The sequence below is a fragment of the Amblyomma americanum genome, chromosome 10, assembly GCF_052857255.1.
Source record: "Amblyomma americanum isolate KBUSLIRL-KWMA chromosome 10, ASM5285725v1, whole genome shotgun sequence".
Classification (NCBI taxonomy): Eukaryota; Metazoa; Arthropoda; class Arachnida; order Ixodida; family Ixodidae; genus Amblyomma; species Amblyomma americanum.
Genome location: NC_135506.1, coordinates 15,748,875 through 15,768,787, shown reverse-complemented (window position 1 = coordinate 15,768,787; position 19,913 = coordinate 15,748,875). Strand labels below are relative to the sequence as shown.

At 40.5% G+C, this 19,913-nt stretch overlaps 1 protein-coding gene across 1 annotated transcript; it reads left to right on the top strand.

The window, feature by feature from the left end:
• Positions 1 to 1,376: 1,376 nt before the first annotated feature.
• On the top strand, positions 1,377 to 19,360 carry LOC144108049 (uncharacterized). The gene is made up of 3 exons (XM_077641329.1): positions 1,377 to 2,829; positions 8,285 to 8,403; positions 9,088 to 19,360. Exons 1-3 carry the CDS (start codon positions 2,438 to 2,440, stop codon positions 9,375 to 9,377), a joined length of 801 nt encoding a protein of 266 aa, XP_077497455.1. The 5' UTR covers positions 1,377 to 2,437; the 3' UTR covers positions 9,378 to 19,360.
• The last annotated feature ends 553 nt before the right edge of the window (positions 19,361 to 19,913 follow it).

The window sequence follows — 19,913 nt, the reverse complement described above, 5'->3', positions numbered from 1 at the left end:
CTGTGGAAGCTACAAACCTCCTTAGCCAAGCAGGAGTATGTTAAACTTGTTCCTCCGCGCTTCGTCATCTGCTTGTCATCTGCTCGCGGCATTCGTAAATGTGTTTGGAAAATAGTGTAGATAGATGCTGTGTACAAAATACTGAAGGAACATTGGGCAGTTTTAGAATGCCGTATGCACGGTTTGTGCGCGTAGCGCAAAATTTTGCGGGACGTTACGCTGTTTGTCACATATGCAAACGGTGACTCAACGATAACTTCAGCCTAGTTGTGCCTCGGGTTTTTGAGAAACCATTTCTGTCAACAAACCGATATTCTTCTTTGGGCCAAAGAGCGGCAGAATCTGCACTTGAAATAAAAAATAAACCAGATTTATTGCTCATGGATTTATGACTAGTGAGCGTACTGAAAAACCCAGTAACAACTACTGTTGTTGTTGTTTGGTCTCCCTTGTCTGTTGTCCTAAGTGCGCTTTATATAATTTTTGATAACAACTACCAATTGACTCTGAAGCGAGGGGTTCTGCTTTGAAGCGCGCTACTATGTTGGAAATGCTTATTTTAGTGTACACAAGAGCCATGCACGCTAAACTCTGATAATAGCATACATGATGTGACCGTAAGTTAAGGCTCAACTTTGAAATAGATGGGGATATGGAAAGAGTATTTTAAAGCCTGTATCATTTCCCTTTAAATAATATAGCATTTGTCATTCATAATATTCGTTTTTCTTGGTGTTGTTCGTGCCCATGCTTGATGTCTTGTGATTGTACACAGTGCATGTAGTAGTGAGGGAGTGTTGAATGGAACACGTGCTCCATTCAACACTGTGCATATGTCACTGTGCATGGCCTCACTTCCAAAGGATAACATTTAGTGACATGTTAAGCTTTGTTCTGAGCATTTCAATCTGTGTGTGTACTTGTGCATATAAGCCTGTATTGTGCGCTCTTTACTTTTGTTGCGCATAGTTTTGTGTTGTGGCACCAGATTCTGTTGGGCTTTGGCTGTTGTTGGTTGTTGAAAGTCTGATTGGCAGGACTGTATATTCCATGAATCCTCACTCATACACTGGACACCTCCATGTTGCAAAAAACGTGGCAAAAAAATTATACTGTATATACTCGTGTAATGATCCCACTTTTTTTTTTCCAGAAAAATTGACATCGATTTGGAGGGAGGGTTCATTACACGAGATAAAAAGTTTCAAAGATTTTCTTTGGGAGAGTCGAAATTTCATATACGTCTGCCTATCTATCGGTCCATCCATCATCAACAAAAGCATGCAGTCAGACGCATTCGTTATGTTAAGCATCATATACTTTGAAGTGTTTGCTGTATCACGGCACAATCCGATGATTTATGCGAGTATATATGGTATTGGGTCATATTGCCTGGAAAATAAGTTCACTTGCGTTTTGTTACAGTTGCAGCCATTATTCATCAGAAAGAATGTGTTTGTTTACAGATGTGTGGAATTTGCTTACTGATGTGTGGAAAACTTGTGCCATGTAAGAGATTTCTTCTAACCCCTTAAATGACTGAAAAATTGTTATAAGCTCCTTGCACCTGCAGATTGGTTAGTTTGTGTCTTTTTATGCTGATGCAAAGGGCATGCTAACTTTGAGAGAGAAAAGTTTTTATTTAAAGCTAGGTTGTAAATTTTTGACTGCCAAAAATTCGACATCTATGCAAGCAGCATAAAATGGCCTCAGCTAGACATCTCACCATGTGCCCTCACCATGTTTTAACTCTTCTTGTGAGGTGGGCTAGCTCTTGTCTGTGCATCAACTTGTGCCATATTTACTCGCATAACAAACGCACTTTTTCTCCTGAACAACGCCTGAAAATTTGGGAGTGCATTCATTACGCGGGGGAAAAATACTGATAAAAAATTCGGAGCGGTAAAAATAGGACAAAAAGTAGGCTGTTGGGATAAAAACGAAATGCATTGTTCTACAGTTTCAATGCTCTACGCATAGTCAATGATATTTCTCTTAAACCCGCACGTATAACTTGCGTACTGGCACAAAGCTGTCCAAAGAGTGCACTGTAGCACAACTCTGAATTCAGCGCGAAGCCCAAACGCAACAAGTTGCTACAATCCTCAATATGGCTGACCAAACAAACATTTTGTGACCAGTTGTAGCTTCTATTGGTTTAAGATTCCTCGTGGTATGTTCTTTTCGGCTATTCATCCTGTAAAGTAAGGTAGTCTTGATAGCACTTTAAAGTGTTCGTAGCGGTTTCAGAGTACAATAGATGTGCCTTATAGCATTTGCTGTCATCAGCAGACTGCATGCCAAAAAAAAAAGGGATGGTCTGCCTATTACGCGACGGAAAACAAATTGTGCTTGAGAGCCTTTTGCGAACATGCTCATTACGTGAGAAAATATGGCATACGTATTAACATAATTTTTCTCTTGTGCAGGTGCTGGCATGGCTTGGAGCAGGCATGGCGGCTCACTTAATAGACCGAATTCACGACGGTTCCAGTGCCCCAATTGTGATTATGCCACTGCTCAGCACACTGACTTGAAGAAACACGAGAGGACACACACAGGAGAGCGCCCCTATCAGTGCAGTCACTGCAGCCAAAGTTTTGCAAGGTGTGACAACCTGAAAGTGCACCTTCGCACCCACACAGGCGAGAAGCCGTACCAGTGCACGCATTGCAGCAAGAGCTTCAGGGGGAAGAGCAATCTCAACACACATCTTCGCACCCACACAGGCGAGAAGCCCCACCATTGCCACCTTTGCCCAATGTCCTTCATAAGGAAGAAGGACCGAGATCGTCATGCGCAAGACCACATTCGTGAAAAACCATTCAAGTGATGCTCGTGGTTGGGAGAATTTATGTAGAGCTACAGCTGAATTGTAAGCACAATAATCGCACAAAGTTTTTCACTGTTCTATAAAGGTGTATGTTCTAGCATTTTGTAGTGCGCTTGCAGGCAGGCTCTGTGCATTTTATGGACCCAGGAGGATTCTTTTTTTGATAAGAGCTTTGTCGTAATGTGTTACAATGTGACCATTTTGCAAAAAGGTGCCGGGTGCATAACCATTTTCGTGTGTGTGTGTTTGAACTGTTATGAACAGTTACCGTTCTTTGCTTGATAACAGTAGACAGTAGCGTGGTGAAGTGCACTAGCAATAGAAAGATGTGCTTGCTGTGTATTAAGGCTAGGTTTAAGTTTAACATATTGTTTTGCTGCATGCTGCCTAGACAATGTCTCTTGCACATATTAGGTTAGTAATCGGGTCAGGTGTGCGCTAATTTGAGCTGCGTTGTTTATTTCAGTTATTTATGGTGGTGGGCCTCTGCAAATGCTTGCATATTCTTAAAAAGCTTTTTCTTTATTTGGGAAATTACCATAAAAGCTTGTAAGAAATGACCTAATTAGGATGTTATTTTGCCATATATTTCCTTCCAGGTGAGATTTTTGAAATCTAAATGCATATTTAAAATCAGCATTATATGGTATATACCTGCATGCTAAGTTTCAGCTAGATATGTTGACAAATGAAAAAAAGCTGTTAAGACCCTCATCCCCCCTTAACCGGCAACAGCCTTTTGTGTACAAAAACTGCACTATAGGCACTGCTTTCTTCATTTTGATTCACACCTGCTGTTATGCAAGCTTGGCCGAGAGGTTGAAGGGCAAAAAATGAAGCAGTAATTATATCGCAGTTTTTGTATGCCTCACGTGACCAAGTTGTTTTACGCAACAGCCATCATTCGTTGTTGAAACCGAAATCAATAGTGCATGTGAAAAAAGAAATCAGTTACAAATTATTCAGGCAGCATAGGCAAATTTCACGTCATGACTCATGTACAGGGTCGTCCACTCTTAGTTGGAATGTCGCTCTGTGCTGCCGGCACTCCGAGGGGCGCCTCTCGCAGGTGCCGGAGAGACTATTGCGCAGGAGCAGTGAGAGCTGTAGGCGGGGCTTCACGCGCCATCTGCTACAGTGCACTCTGTATTGCGGTGAAGTGGGCTTCAATTTTGAACTGCGTCCGCATAATGCCCATCGGAGAAACGTGAGAAACAAAACACTGCTGAGAAGCCTATCAGCCGCTTCTATCCCGTTGCAGCAACAGTAGCAAAGCTTTAACTTCTGAGTGTCATTATTTGTAGGTTTCAAATTAACCGTGCAAGCAGAACACATTGGTACTGTTTCTTCAACAAAATAAAAGCAGCTGATAGGCTTCTTAGCAGTCTTTTGTTTAGTCAAAAACATTTCTCCGATCGGCGTTATGCGCACGCAGTGCAAAATTGAAGCCCACTTCACCGCTATACAGAGCGCACTGTAGCAGACGACGCATGAAGCTCCGCCTGCAGCTCTCACTGCACCTGCGCAATAGTTTCTACGGCGCCCACCAGAGGCGCCCCGTGGAGCGCCGGCAGCACGAAACGACATTCTAAGAGTGGACGACCCTGTACACTATTGTCGTACGCAGCATTCTAAAGAAAAAAATTGGCTGGGGCTTAGCCAAGGTTAAGCCTGGATATCTCGAAGCGAAAAGGTTCGATGATGCTTATGGTTTAGCTTATGGTTATGCTTTATGATTTAGCCTATGGTTATGCTTGCGGTTTAGCTTATGGTTATGCTATGGATATGCTTATGGTTTAACTTATGGATATGCTTTATGATTTAGCCTATGCCTATGCTTATGGTTTAACTTGTGGATATGCTTTGGTTAGCTTATGGTTATGCTATACGTCTGCTATACGTCGCAATTGCTCAGCAATTCCCGAACTTTCACCATCTTGGCTACTCTCAGCTGACATGGCCGAACGTCGCTGTTCAGCTTCCTTTTCACGCCGTTTAGCGAGACGTGCCTGTTGTACTTCTGGCGTTTCAGACTCTGCTTTGCTGCGTAGTTTAGCGAGATGTTCTTCTCATTGTTCGGGTGTCTCGGACGCTCGTTGAGCTTTCAGCGCTTTCATTTCTTTGCTCCTTTTCAGCCAACTCCTGTGGTAGCACTTCTGTATCGATAGTATCACTCTCTTCTCCTTCCATGTTGAACGTGCACGCCTATTCTCTGGCAAGTGGTTATATATTCGGCCTCTGCGATAAACACGCACTTGCGGCGAACGTCAAACGATGACGCATAGAGCGCGGCAGTGGCCACCTGCGCCACTGGCGAAAGGTCAGGCGACGGAGTCGGCAGCGGCCACCTGCGCCGTGCATGACGTCACTCGTGCTCCGACATACGCCGGCTCATGCAAAGCGCGGTGTTGACTAGCGTAGCGAAGCTTTTCGCTTCAAAAAAATGCGCATCCGAAAATTTGGCGTCTCTACGCCTTTAATCTACCTTTCTGTGAGCAGTTATTAGACTTAGCTTCTGCAGGTACAGGTACAGGTAGAGGTTGTCTGAAGAGATTCCTTAAGTTTTTTGTTGCATTCAAAGATATCACCGTTTACGTTTTTGAACATGCTTTCGAAATGTTTAAAGCAACGTAAGAGCCTTTGTTTTTGTGGCCAAGGATAGTGACAAGTCTCATTGTTCATTTAATGAAGGAACTCTTTTTACATTTTTTATTGTTATTGATCTGTGTGTGTATCAGATTTATTCTTTCTCACTGTCTATATTGGGACATATAGCATTTCTGCCTTTAATCTCTGTGAGGTCGTTCTTCTGACTGTTTGCAAATAAACTTAATGGCCACTTGGTTTTCCAGAGGGTTACCTTCACCATCCAACATATCCCTGTGCACTTCTTTGAACTTTATGTGCACTGGTTACAGACAACCTGAGAACTTTCTAGGAGCCTGTTTATGCAGGCCCTTCAATCTTTTGATCCACACACTGCCTGTGGTAGCTTGAATGATCATAATTTGTTCATTTGGTGTTCTAAATTGCCATGTCTTTTAACAGCTGTTTGTGTGGTGCTTTAATAGATTGATATATCGGTTCTCGCTACAGTTATGTGAGCATTTAACCTGAGTGAACAAGGTGCAGCTTTAAGGGCCTTTTACGGTAGAGCCTCGTGTGATAAACAATGATGAGAGCTTTGGTACACAAAACTGAGCCACATAGTAGATTATTTTTTTTAATAACGGAGACGGGTAACAGTGGATAGGTTGTGGCTATCAAAAGATTGAATAATAATGAGAATTCAGTTTTTAAAGGTAAAAGTTGAAGTCGGAGAATGGGACAGTGATTCTAAAGGAGGATTTGAACACCGATGTCATGGGTGTCATTGGTTTTAATTGGCCATTCTCTCGGTGATGTTTCTGCCCATGCTTGGCATATTTCATTATGGTACAAAGCGCATATGAGAATGAGTAACAAGCAAGGTTGAATGGAGCGTGTGAACACCATCCATTATTTAAAATCGTGAGGGATAAAATATCCTTCCTTATGTAGTTGTGCTGTCGAACGGTATGGAAGGGCAGTCAATTTCACAAGGTTTGACTTGCAGACTATAACACATATTAGGCCTCATGATGTGAAGTCTCATTTTGATGAACTTGTGAAAATAAGCCTGTTTTGTGTGTCCTTCGTTTCTATCCCATATTTGCACATTTTGCCTCCAGCATCGCTTGGGCCTCACTCAGTTGGGTGTTTTTTGCCAGCGTGACTAGCCTTTCGGAAGTTTTTGTTATGTTCTTGTGATGCAATTTCAATTAATCTTATACTGTTGAATTCACAAAGTACTAAACCGGGTAGCTATGCTGTTCTTTTTAGCCTAGTCGAACACTACAAATTTTGTGGACCATAATTTCACCTATTTTTTATAAATATGGCGTTTGGACATAATTGAACATTTTTATATAATGCTTTGCCTCAAAAACAATATAATTAACATAGGTTCAGATTGCAGTTCATTGGCTATGGCTTCATTTCAAACAAAACCAAAAAATGATCAACAAGAAATTAGCTAATTAGGCTTCAGTTATTTCCACATGTTATGGAAACTAATTGAGATGTACTGAAACTATTTGCATTTACATTTTTGAAAATGGGAAGAAGAAACACATATGCACACCCAGTTTCATTTCAATATTTTTAAGAATAAAAATTTTCATTTCGAGACCCGCGTCTCTCCTCAAGCATCTGTAAAGAGTGCTTCATTGTTATTGTAGTCGCAAATCTATTTTGCCTTTTTAGAATGAAAGAATGGATTGTAACCTGCCGATTAATGACATTTACTTTGTAGTTTCTCTGTGTGGAACTAAGAGTGCCAAGTTTTCATCTGAAATCTCTATCTCAGCACTTAGCTTTGCGCTGCCTTACTATACGAATAGTTACTAATCACAGTGTTTGCAGGTGTGAGACAGTGTGAAAGTATTTAGGTTTTCTTTTCACATTCTTTATTGCAGTTGATCTGTGCCTCTATAAGAATTCTTATGTGATCATTCTCTTTAGAAGGTTGCTTTTAACTGTTTGCAAATAAACTTCTTGACGTCTTCACTTTTCAACAACATACCTTCACCATATTTTGTGCTCTTTGGACTCTGTACTTCTGGGGAGCTGCATGTGCATTTTCTGTAGTGTTTTTTTTTTTACCACACAATACCTGTGATTTGATTAAATGCCCACAAGTGTTGAATTGTAAAATATCAGCATGCTGAAGCAACTGTTTGTATAGTGGCATAATATATTTTTATGTAGGCTCCAAAACTGGGCCACCTGCAAGGCAAAATGCAGGTTAAAGCTGCACAAGGTTCAGTTTTAACTGCCTCACGTTAATACTAAGTAGAAGCTTGTGCAAAAAGGGCAATGTTAAGAGCTCTGATGAAAAAAAAAATGATCCGCTGAGTAATTTTTTTTAGTCACTGTAGTGGTTACAATGAGTTTTGAGTATTTAGTCATGACAGCCACAGTCTGACAATGCGATGGATTCCATAGGAGCATTTGAACACGTGTCACGCATGGCATTTGTTTTAAGTGGCTATCCTCTTGGTGATGTTTCTGTTTTGTGATTGCGCACGTTGCACTCAGGAATAAATAACAAACAATGTTGAATAGAAGATGTGAACAATGTCCGTTCGTACTGGCATCCAGAGTGATATGGAATTTTTTTTTTCTGTCCTCCTCTTACCTTCTTTTTGTTGCCTGTGTGTTTTCCTGTGCTCTGTCATGCTTCTTAAGTGTGTACAAGGGCACCAGATGTGTTCTATCATGCCGCTACAGACTTGCATCCAAGGGATAACTACGCCCTGTGTAGGTTTGTGAACAAAACCTGCATTTGTGTGTACAAGGTCCAGCTTGATGCGATTGGCATGGCTGCGCTCTTCAGGGTGCCAGTATGTCCGCTGCATGTGTGCACCAAAGCGAAGTGGCTGGCGACAAGATGCACCAGCTCCAGGTTTCTATACACCCGCTCTACTTTGCTTCGGTGCGTAGCCTGTTGGATGCACTGGAAATCAGAAGAGCACAGCCACACCCCTTGCGTATTCAAGTTAAGAGTGAACAACCTTGCACATCTGAACCTAAGCCTGTGTCATGCACCATTCATTTCTGTTCCAAAGTTTTACTCTGTTGTGGTGCCGGCTTCTGTTAAGCCCCGTCTCGGGGTTTTTGGGCAAGTGTGGATTGTGTATTGTAGTCACTGTGCAAGTTTAATTGGCAGGATCGTGTATTCCATGAAGCCTTTATCATGGTTATCGCATCTTGTTCCATAACATATTGCAAAAAAGTATACAGGATCATGTTGCTAGCAGGTAACTTATGTTTGGTTACAATTGCAGCCATCCTTCGTTGGAAAGAATATGCTTACTGATAGATATGTGGAATACTGCTACCATGGAATAGAAGTTTTTGGACCCCTTAATTGGCTGATTAAATGTAATAGGCTCCTTGCACCTGTAGAATGGTCATATTATGTCCTCTTACGTTGATGCAAAGTATATGCTATCTTTGAGAGAGAAAAATTTGCATTTTAAGACTGAATTGTAAATTTGTACTAACAAAGTTTTGGCATCTGAAATGCCAGCAACATAAAAAGACCTGATTTGGGTGTCCTCACTGTGTAGACTTGGCATGCATTAACTCTTCTCGAGCAATGAGCGAGCTATTGTGTTTTTTTTTATGCATATCCTTCACATTTTATTAAATATGCTTTTTTGATCACGCAGGCTCTGTCACACTCACCGTAGAGCGCCCCTTTCAGTGCAGCCATTGCAGCCAACGCTTTGTAAAGCGTGATTACCTGAGGAGGCACCTTCGCATCCATACGGGCGAGAGGCCGTACCAGTGTGTGCACTGCAGCAGGAGCTTCTCGCAGAGGAGCATCTTGACGAGGCATCTTCGCGTCCACACAGGAGAGAGACCATACCACTGTCATGTTTGCCCTATGACTTTCCCACACAAGTCGAGCCTAGATCGTCATGTGAAAATCTACAATCATGAGAAGCCTGACAAGTGACACTTGTGCTTGGGGAAAATTTGTGTGCTAGCTGAAGAATCGCTCAAAAGCATCCACTGTTCTATGAATATGTCATGTGTTCTTCCAGCATTCTGTGGTACATTTGTGGACAAGTGTGCTTTACAGGGATCCTGGGGTATTCTTTCTTTATATACTGCATCATTGTAATGTGTTACAGTATGACCATTTTTCCAAAGTGTGGGGTGCACCGATTTTCTGGACTGTTATGAACAGTTTCTGTTCTTGGCTAGTAGCATGAAAGAGCTGCATTTGCAAAAATGCGATGTGTTTGTTTCGTACTAAGGCTGGATATAGTTTTAGTATATTTGTTATCTGAATACTGCTTTATTTGCATGCTTGGAAAGTAAAAAGCAGTCATTAAACCTGCATTAGAAATCAAGGCTGCACATTATGTGACCTTTTAGTGTTTATTTCCGTATCAAGTTAATTTTTTCTACTATTGCTTCCAACAAGTCTTGTTAAAATTTTTTTTTACCCATTTTTTGTACTGATGACATAAATGGGAAAACCAAACCCTTTCCTGGGGTTGTTTCTAGTCTTATTTTTAGTGATTGCGAAGGATGTGCAGTGGTAATGATTACTGTGCCAATCAAATGTCAGTTAGGTTTCCTGTCTTACAGCTTATGTAAAGTGTGCTTCATTGTTTGTTTTTGTTTGTTTGTTTTTTCCTTGTTTAAATAAAGCCACAACTTTCTACCTGCTCTTTAATGACGTTCAGTCAGCATCTTCCTTTTGCAAACAGGTATTAGTCACATTTTTCCTAGGTGCAGATGTAGGGTGGTGTCTGGGTTTTTCATAATGCACTTTTTTCTAAAGCAATGTGAGAACAGTTTTTTTTTTCCCTAAGGACAGATACTAGTTTCAGTAGTAGTTTTTCTATACATACTATTTGTCTACTGTTTGTGAAGGCATTTTACCCCTCATTTTATTGTAAACGATCTTTGTCCTTATTAGAATTTTTTCTTTTCACTGTCAGTATCAGGGTGCATAGAACTTGCGTATCACATTCTTTGGAAGGTTTTTTTTACTTGTCTGCAAATAAACATCATAACCACTTCATTTTCCAGTAGTTTAGCATCACATTCTTTATGCTTTTATACACTTTTTCTAACTTTGTAGCCAGCGGTTTCTGGCAATTTCAAAGCTATTTAAGAGCTGCAATGCATGTCTTGTCATTTTTCTCCTACCCAGTACCTATAATTAGTCAGTTTCTGAATTCTTTGTTTTAAGTACCTATTTGTTTTAAAAACTGTTTTTAAGTACTTTAGGATATCTATAGGTCACCTTTAAACTACCATCGTGTGAGCACTTTACCTGAACGAAGAGGGTGCAGTTTGAATGGGGCTGTGTGACAGAGTATTCTGAACAGCACAATGTTGAGAGCTTTGATGCAAACAAGTAATAAATTAGTCCTATTAATAACAGTGATGGTGACAACGAATATTCAGCATTTCATGATAGTATCCTAAGTAGGAGAATGGTACAGAGATTCTTATGAAGCATCTGAACACGTGTATCGTTCATGATGTTTGTTTTGAGTGCCATTCTTTTGACGATGTTTCAGCCCATGCTTGTTATGTTCAGTTGCTGTACACTATGCATTTAGGGACCAGCAACAAACAGCACTGAATAGAGCATACTATAAGCTGTGTGCATTCCTACTGGCATTTAGAGCCATATTTCTTTTGCATTCTCTCTTAGTTTCCTTGCGTTGCCTGTGTCCTTTCATGTGCTACGTTCTACTTTTGGAGTGGGTGCAAGGGCAGGCTGCCGTGCATGGTTTGACATTGAAAGTATGACTGTTAGCACCATGTTAGGCTTCCTGATGAAGTTTCCCGTTTTTGTATGCGTGTAAAAGCCTGTGTCGTGCCCTGCTCATTTTTGTCCCTGCAGTTATTACTCGGTCGTGGCGCCAGCTTGTGCTGGGCCCCATCTTGGACGTTTTTGGCAAAGTGTTGATTGTGTAATGTTGGTACTCTGCAAGCCTAGTTGGAAAGATTGTCTGACCCATTCATTGTCCCGTCATTTTGTTCCAACGCCAGTCGCAAGAAGAAAAAGATGTTATGATGAGGACTTGTTGAGAGGCAGCTAATTTCATCTGCGTTTTGTTATGAATAGCCGTCATTTATTGGGAAGAATGTCATCTTTACTTGCATCCACTGTATACAGTATTGATTCCTTGATATAGATGTGTTTTGGATGCATAATATTACACGAAAAATATAATGGACATGGCGCACCTGTTGAATGTTTAATTTATATTTCATGCTTATACAAGCCGCATGCTACGTTTGAGGAAAAAAATTTTGCTTGGAGACAGAGTTGTAAACTCTTCACTGACAAAATTTTGACATCCTACATTCCAGCAGTGTAAAAAGGCCTGAGGGAGGCATTGTTGCTGTATGCCCTCACTTTGCATTGACTGCTCTTGTGGTTTGGCTCTTGTTTATGCATTGAGACATATTTAATGGAGCAAGTGCTTCCTTTCATTGCGCAGGCTTGTCTACCTCTGGAGGCAGGTGCTACGGCCCAGCGGATTCGCTGGAATTGCAGACCGGAAGGCAGCAGTTCCAGTGCCACAAGTGTGGCTATGCCACAGATCGTCGTCATAACTGGAGGAAACACGAGAGGACACACTCAGAAGAGCGGCCCTTTAAATGTAGATGCTGCAGCCAAAGCTTTAAAAGGAGCGACTACTTGACAGTACACCTTCGCTCCCATTCAGGCGAGAAGCCTCACCAGTGCATACATTGTAGCAAGCGTTTCACAAGGAGGCAGACCCTGATTGACCACATTCACATCCACACTGGAGAGACGCCATACCATTGCCACCTTTGTCCCATGACCTTCATATATAGGAGAAGCCTGGAGCGTCATGTGCAAAAACACAATTGTGAGAAATCATTCAAGTGACTCTGTTTCAGGAAATTTGTGTGCAAGCTGCTTCTGAATTACAGTGAACAGAATATAATTGCCTAAAGGCATCCAATGTTTCAGAAAGGTGCAGCATGTTATTCCAGCACTGTGCCGTATAGGCTGCAAGCAGCACGCCTGAAAAGCGAGCCCGTTTCTGCTCTGCCATGTGTGCTAGTGCCACTTTTACAAGAATGCCGTCAAGATTAAGTCAATATGCGAAATAATCTTTCCTCGGCTCTGTAGAAACAGTAGCTGTGCCAAAAGAGTGGATGCGAGAAGTGGATTTGTTGGACCAGAAATTAGCCAGTTGCTGCCTTCAGAAATGAAGCTAACATGCAGGATGCTTCCGGGTAGTGCAGCCTGTTTTGAGGCCCCCTTCACTGTTAAGCGAATATGTGAAGCTCTTGCCACTGCATTTTAATAATTTAATTTATTTTATTTTTCTAAGGAGCTGCACAACTGAGGCATCTTATCTAAAGTGTAATTTGCCATTCCTGCCCCCTCCTCCATGCCACCTCACTACAAATTTCCTGGCACCGTCGCTGTGCAGAAAGCCGTTCTCTGATACAATAATTATAATTCAGTGCAGCATGTATTCTGACTATAATAATGTGGAGCACACTTTGGCGATTAAATTGTTAGCATGCCTTATATGGTGAAAATTGGAAATAGTTTAAACATACATTAAAACACACTACTGGTGCGCTCACACATGAATTCAAGAAACAGTCGCAACTTCTCTGCAGAACATGAAATATTTTTTAACCCCGAAATGTGCTCTGTAATGTGGCCGAACCTGTACATTGCACGTGATACAAGCTTCAATTATGCGTGTTATTTCTTGTCGGTGCATCAAATAAACTGGAACGTCTAATGTGCACAGAATTACCAAACTTTATCTCTGCATGGTTTCTTTCTTCCTGCTCTCTAGACTAGAGCAGATCTCAGTCACATAGCAGGGCGTTTCTAAAGTCTAAAAAATCATAATTTTAAGTCGACGTCCTTTAGGGCCATCCTTGTATGATATTCGTGTTTCTCGTTTATAGCCCTGATATAAAGGGTTAAAAAATATAAGGGTTAAAAACATTATAAAAGATGACATTGTTTTGTTGTGTAAGTTGTGATGTCTTGCGCTAATAAGGCTGGTAATGCTCGCAAAAAGACACCAGTAGAAAATTCACCTCTTCAAGTGAAGATGATATACAGTTAACGGGGGGCTCATTAGAGCATATACAAAAAAGCCAACGTTATTTGAAAGCGAGAAAAATCATTGGGAATTTTCAATTACTGTGTTAGACAAGAGGATATTTATTACCATAATTTGACCGAACCAAGAAAACGCAATGTGCCACCCACTATCTTCATGCCATTTGCACTGCTATCCCAGCTGTTCTATAGCGGTGTCTCTAATTTCAAAAGAATGAAGAAATCAGGGAGTAATTATTTATTTGCATCCACCCAAGCACAACCATATAGCTACATGAAATTAATAAATACTTCTGAAGAAGAGTATACTTTCCCAAAGAATTCCAAAACCAGCCCTTCTGGACTCACGAAGTGTGAGGGTTGTGTGCAGACGAAGTTAGCAACAGAAAAAAAGGCAGTCTGCAATTTGCATAGTTCTATAAAAATCGTTACAAACTTGCTGCTAGGGAAGTTTCGGCAACAAGAGCAGGGTGATGGCCTGAGCGGCAGTGCAGTCCTCATGCGCTCTTGAATGAACTGTACCAGTCTGGAACTCTTTGCCTTGTGCCTATTACATGTTGGAAAGCATAATGTAGAACTTAGCAAAAATGTATAAATGGCAAAGGGAGCCGCTGCTCAAAACATAATTGCTTCATAGTGAAAACACTTGAAAAGCTGGGAGATTAGCATCTCAGGTGAGAAAAGCCTTCAGCTAACCTAGCTACTAATGAATCTGATTGGCTGTGTGCCGCTGCATATTTTGCATGTCTTAAGTGTGATTAAACTAGAAGGTTGCTCTTGGTGCAACAAAGTGCTTTTTGAAGTATTCATTGCCATCTTCCGTTTCCCTGAGGCTGAAGAAGAGCACACACTATTCACTTCGCGGGGCTCTTTAGGGTACTTGATGTGTGGAGGTGTCCGCAATCTGCTTGATTTGGCTGGAGTGTGATGTAAGGTGTCACAGAGTGCTGGCGCCTCTGTACCAGTTCATGGAGCCTATTCTTGTGGCAATAGAAAAAAATAGAAATACTGTCAGTCCCAGTTAGGATCATCGCAGCAAGGGTGAAATACAAACTATAACAAAGAAAGTACATAATATACAGCAGTGCAACAGTATGTAAACAGAGGTAGTCCAGCTATTTGCACCATGTTACATTATACACTAGAAAGCATAATTTTTATTAGTTAAGATAGAGCACTGCAGTAGTCGAAATGTGTTTATAATTCACATTGTATTTATAATGTGTTTATAATTCACTAACCCCATGTGTGTATAATTCACTAACCCCAGATGGTCAAAATTTTCGGAGCCCTTCACTATGGCGTCTTTCGTAGCCTGAGTCACTTTGAGACGTTAAACCTCGTATACAAAACTAAACGTATATGACTTTAAAAAATTTTCTAAAGATGCGCTAGTTACACATGATGGTTGGTTACTTCATTCTAGTTAGTCTGTGTTTAATTGATATTCTTCCAGTGATTTTCTAAAGATGAGCTTGTTACACATGATTGTAGGTTATTCTATTCTCTAATAGCTAACGGAAAAAAATCATTGTCTATAACAGTCTGTGCTGAATCGATATTCATCCAGTGATTGTGAATGCTTATGCCTTGTTACTCTTGTTTCTGATTTTTATGTATACTTCGAACTGTCTTATGTTGCGATAAAGTAGTGATGGATCCAGAAGGATTATGCCTGACTAGGATTATATTTGAATGTGTTTCGATGTGGCATTTTGGGAACAGATGTGAGGCGGGCCCAATTTCTCTTTGTGTGTGTACTGTTGTACACTGTTGTGTACTGTTGTACACACACTGTGTGTGCTGTTGTACTGTGTGTGTGTACTGTTGTACACCTTTATTTCCATTTGAGATCGGTGTACACTGGCATGAAGAAGTGTATTAGCAATAAAATGTGTGTGTGCAAATAATACTTTTTTTCAAACCGAATTGAATATGAATGGTGTAGCTTTGCTACCAAATTGAATAGTGAGACAAGCGAATTGAGTATGAATAGAATATTTTTATGAATTTCCACGACTTGTGCAAATATACAAGGAGCAATTGTGAGAAACAGCAAAGTGCCGCTTTTGCATTTATAGCTGCATCTGTTAAAAGACTAAACACTGATCTCCATTTTGGGGGGCAACACGAATTACCTGTGTACCTGTGTGATGGCTGTCTCTTTTGTTTTCTGGGTTTGACCAGTGATGTTCAAGACTGAGTCAAAAAGGTTTATGATGTGTGCTGCTCATCAGAAAAGGTTTTATACTGCACTTAGCATTAAAATACAGCAAATTAAATGGTGTGCTGCACAGGCAAAAGAAGCATATTTTCACTGGTACGAAAGGCACACGTCTTAATGACGGACTGGGGTGTTAAAGCAGGACCACTGTAAAATTTCGCGCACTTCTTTTCAGGGCCGATTATAAAAGCTATGTTAATCGCTTTACGGTACCTTATTGCAAATGTTTCAGCCAGCAATTTTTCAAGCTGATCAACTTTACAATAGGTACTTTATCCTGAAGCCAATATTTAAAATATTAGCTAGTTAGCCTTAACTAATTAACTTTGCAGCACAAAAGAAAAATACTGCAGACTAGGCCATATGACTTTCAATAGCACTGAATTGCTTTGACTTGTCTAGGATACTTGGTCTTTTTTAATGACTTAATTACATTTTGGGAACAGCGCTAACACAGGACGGAGTGAGGACACAACACAGGCGCGCGCTCCGTCCTGTGTTAATGCTGTTCCCAAAATGATCGTAAACCAACAAGCCCAACTCTCCACTCTTCTGATTACATTTTGCTGGGACATCAAGGGATCACACTTTGTACAAATTTGGTTATAATCACTATCCATAAACATGTTCTGAGCAACTCTTTCTGCGACAAGTGCACTCACTTACGCACTTAACAACGGAGGAGGTGGGATAGTAATCACCTTATAAAGCAGATACTGGGTGTGAAAGACAGCACTGACAGTGTTGGTATGAGGATTAAGCCAGCTAAACTAGAGCAAACTAGTGGATCGTGTTTGAACACTGAGGTGAATAATCAAAAGCTATTATTTTATGCTAATGATGCAAATTGATGAATACGGTCTATATTCTGAAGGCGTGTTCACAAAACTCTGTCAAATGCGATTATGGATTTAATTTGCCACTTCCTTGAAGTTGTTTCTGTGCGTGCTTCATCTGTTCTGTTTTTTGTGGGAATTGGAGCTGGCATGAAAAGTATAAAAAAAGTTGGAGGCAAACAGTGCTTCAGAACAACTACCATATTTATAGGCTAATGGTAGCACAAAAGTTGTGGTCTGTAAAATAGCACATCTGGATATTCTGTCTGGTGTCTGTAAGCAGAGTGGGGCACTTCAGCTCGCATCCTTTTATGCTAAAGATGTCAGCATGAATATGTGAATGGATATACCAGGTGTTATTTAAAGGGGACCTGAAATAATTATCAAAAATAGGTTTTTTGAGATCAAAATATGGCTTTTTCAACATAGTATTACCAGTGTTGGTGGACACCAGAATACCGGTGAACCGTTTTAAGTAGAAGCTGGTTAACTAATTTTAATAATTAACTTCTAACTATTAGAGTTAGGCACCTAGTTGCTGTTAAAGGTTTGTAGCCAGACATTAGTAATGGCCATATCAGTTTTTAGAATTTAGAAAGCGCAATTGCCCTTGGCACTGTGGCTCAACAATATTTGGCTTTTTTGTCTAGTTATGTGGACTGGAAAGGTTGCTTTGCCTGCATGCTTTTCGAAAGCGCATGTAATCTGGCACGATGTAGCCAAATTTTGTCGAGCCACAATGCCAGTGATAATTTTGTGTTTTCGAAATTCTAAAAACTGATATGGCTAATACTAATGACCGGCTACAAATCTCTAATTGTGGCCAGTTGGCTAGCTGTTATAGTTAAAAAGTTATTAGTTAATCAGCTTACTACTTAAGACAATTTGTCGGCTTTCCGATGTCTGCCAACACTGGTAATACTGTGCTGCAAAAACGATATTTTTACCCCAAAAAACTTTTTTTGAAAATTCATGAAAGTCTTTCCTGAAACAACTGGCATAAGGACTGATTTCAAGCTGATGTTTTTGTTTGCCCATATCCTGTAGCTTTCTACTGAGTTGTACTTTGAGACGTTCTCTTGATGATAGGCTGCTTGTTGCCTGTCATGCTGATGTGGATTAAAAAAATTTATTGGAAGACCAAGTTGTGTTGCACTTGGACTCACTGAATTTGGAACCATATGTGCACGGCACCAACAAAAAGGGGCCTGTGCAGGGCATCCTCCTCGTGCATCTTCAACGTGCATTAACTGTTTGTGGGAGAGGTTAGCTTTTGTCTGTGCATTGAGGTGCATCCTTCACATTTTAAGAAATGTGCTTTTTTTATCATGCAGGTGCAGTCATGACCGGGATTAAGTATAGCTTACGGAATGAAGTGGATTTGCAGGCAGAAATGGAAGAGTTTCAGTGCCTTGAGTGTGGCTATATCACGGCTAGTCTTGGAAACTTCAACAGACACAAGAGGACACACTCTGGAGAGCGCCCGTTTGAATGCAGCCGTTGCGGGCGGAATTTTTCTAGGAGTGACACCCTGAAAGACCACCTTTTCAGCCACATGGGCGAGAGACCATACCAGTGCATTCAGTGCAGCAAGAAATTCACAAGGAAGACCATCCTGACAAGGCATCTTCGCACCCACACGGGTGAAAAGTCACACCGATGTCACCTCTGCCCCATTGCCTTTACACGCAAGGAATACCTAGATCGACATGTGGAATGGCACAAATGTGGAACCCTGAAATGACAGTTTCACTTGCGGGAATTTGTGTACAAGCATCAACTTAGATAACAAACAGAATAATCACCCAAGGCATCCACTGCTCCATAAAACTAGCATGCTCTACCAGCATTGTGGAGTGAACTTGAAGGTAGTCATTGTACTTTATATATGTACAGTGTTGGTCCTGGACGATTCTTTTTCATGATGATGATGCATGTTTTTGAAATGAGACGCACTACAAAATTTTTTGTTTAACTGAACAGTTTGTCTTCTGCTTGGGAAGATTGGATAGTATCATGAAAAGTGCACTACCTTTTGGAGATGTTTGCTGTTAGGTTTCAGCTTAGCATATTCTTTTGCTGAATGCTTTTAGGTTGTACGAAATAGTTCCCATAAAACACAGCTATGAATTCCACTTGCTAAAGATGTTCTAATTTTCCTCTCCTGCAGTTACTAACCATATAGCCTCATTTACTGGTTACAGTGCCGAGCCACTAATATAGCCACTAGAAATCTGGATGTATGGGAAATTCCTCATTTTTATACGTTTTACAAACACCAATCTTTGGCTCACAATCTTCCAGTATTACTTAAAAAATTCATGCACATAGCAGGCTTGCACAAAAGAGAGCTCGGGTCTTTGTATTTGGAACTGTAGGAAGCATCATGTTGTCTGTTAGCAGTTTAGAATGTAATTACTTGATTTTTCATTCCAATATTTTATTTTATAGTGACCAATGTTAATCGGGTTTTTGTTTTTCGAGCTCAAATAAGCATTATGTGTTCACGTGTGTTTACTGTTTTAGAATGCAGTTATTATTAGATTTTTTATTGTTATTTTTTCTTGTATTGCCAAATGTTTACTTCACGTTTTGAATTGTTTTTCAACTCGATATTTGATGATTATTGGTGCTTTATCTTTTGTTTCTATTGCTGTGCCTTATATTTGACTGCTACTGTATTGTGGTCTCTTGGCCCTCAGTCAAGCTACTTGAGCAGCTTTTAGCCCAGGAGATCATCCAGCCTTCTTTCTGGAAAAATAAACTTGATTTATTGATTATTTGTGTACATGGAAAAGTAGAAGTGGTAATACGACCTGTGGAAAACCAGACAGTGCAAACTGACTGTTTTGAATGTTTATTTGTAATACAAATAGGCTGCTTTTTTTTCAGACACATCGCATGCATTCATTTTTTTTTGCTCTCACATCCTCCAAGTTGCCTTGAAAAATTTGGCTTTGGCACATTTTATTCAGAGGTTTTATAGTATATACTGCAATGAGGAGGTAGTTTCTGTTTGTCAACAAATTTTAATGCTCATCAGAAAAAAGAACTGTACTACAGAGGGGTTTATTGCATCTTTGAATGGAATTAAAAAAGGGTCTTTAAATTTGTCTTGATGCTGTCGTACCTAAACCTAGACATACTAGCTGTGCCTACCACTTGCAGAGTACATCATAACAAGCCCATAATTTTCCTACACTTGCCTGCTCAGTTGCAAAGCAAGGCAGACACCAACCAAACATCGCCACATGCTGCGATTGAAAATATTTTGCCCTTGAAATTGGGTACTCTGAACTCCGTGAAAAGAAGGTACAGGATTAATGGCTAACT

What these genes read in the sequence shown, in the direction of transcription:
- LOC144108049 (XM_077641329.1), top strand. Translation starts at nt 2,438, where the DNA reads ATGGCTTGGAGCAGGCATGGCGGCTCACTTAATAGACCGAATTCACGA. An exon ending in ATTCGTGAAAAACCATTCAA is followed by an intron (nt 2,830 to 8,284) that starts GTGATGCTCGTG and finishes TGTGCACCAAAG; the next exon opens with CGAAGTGGCTGGCGACAAGA. An exon ending in AGCACAGCCACACCCCTTGC is followed by an intron (nt 8,404 to 9,087) that starts GTATTCAAGTTA and finishes TTGATCACGCAG; the next exon opens with GCTCTGTCACACTCACCGTA.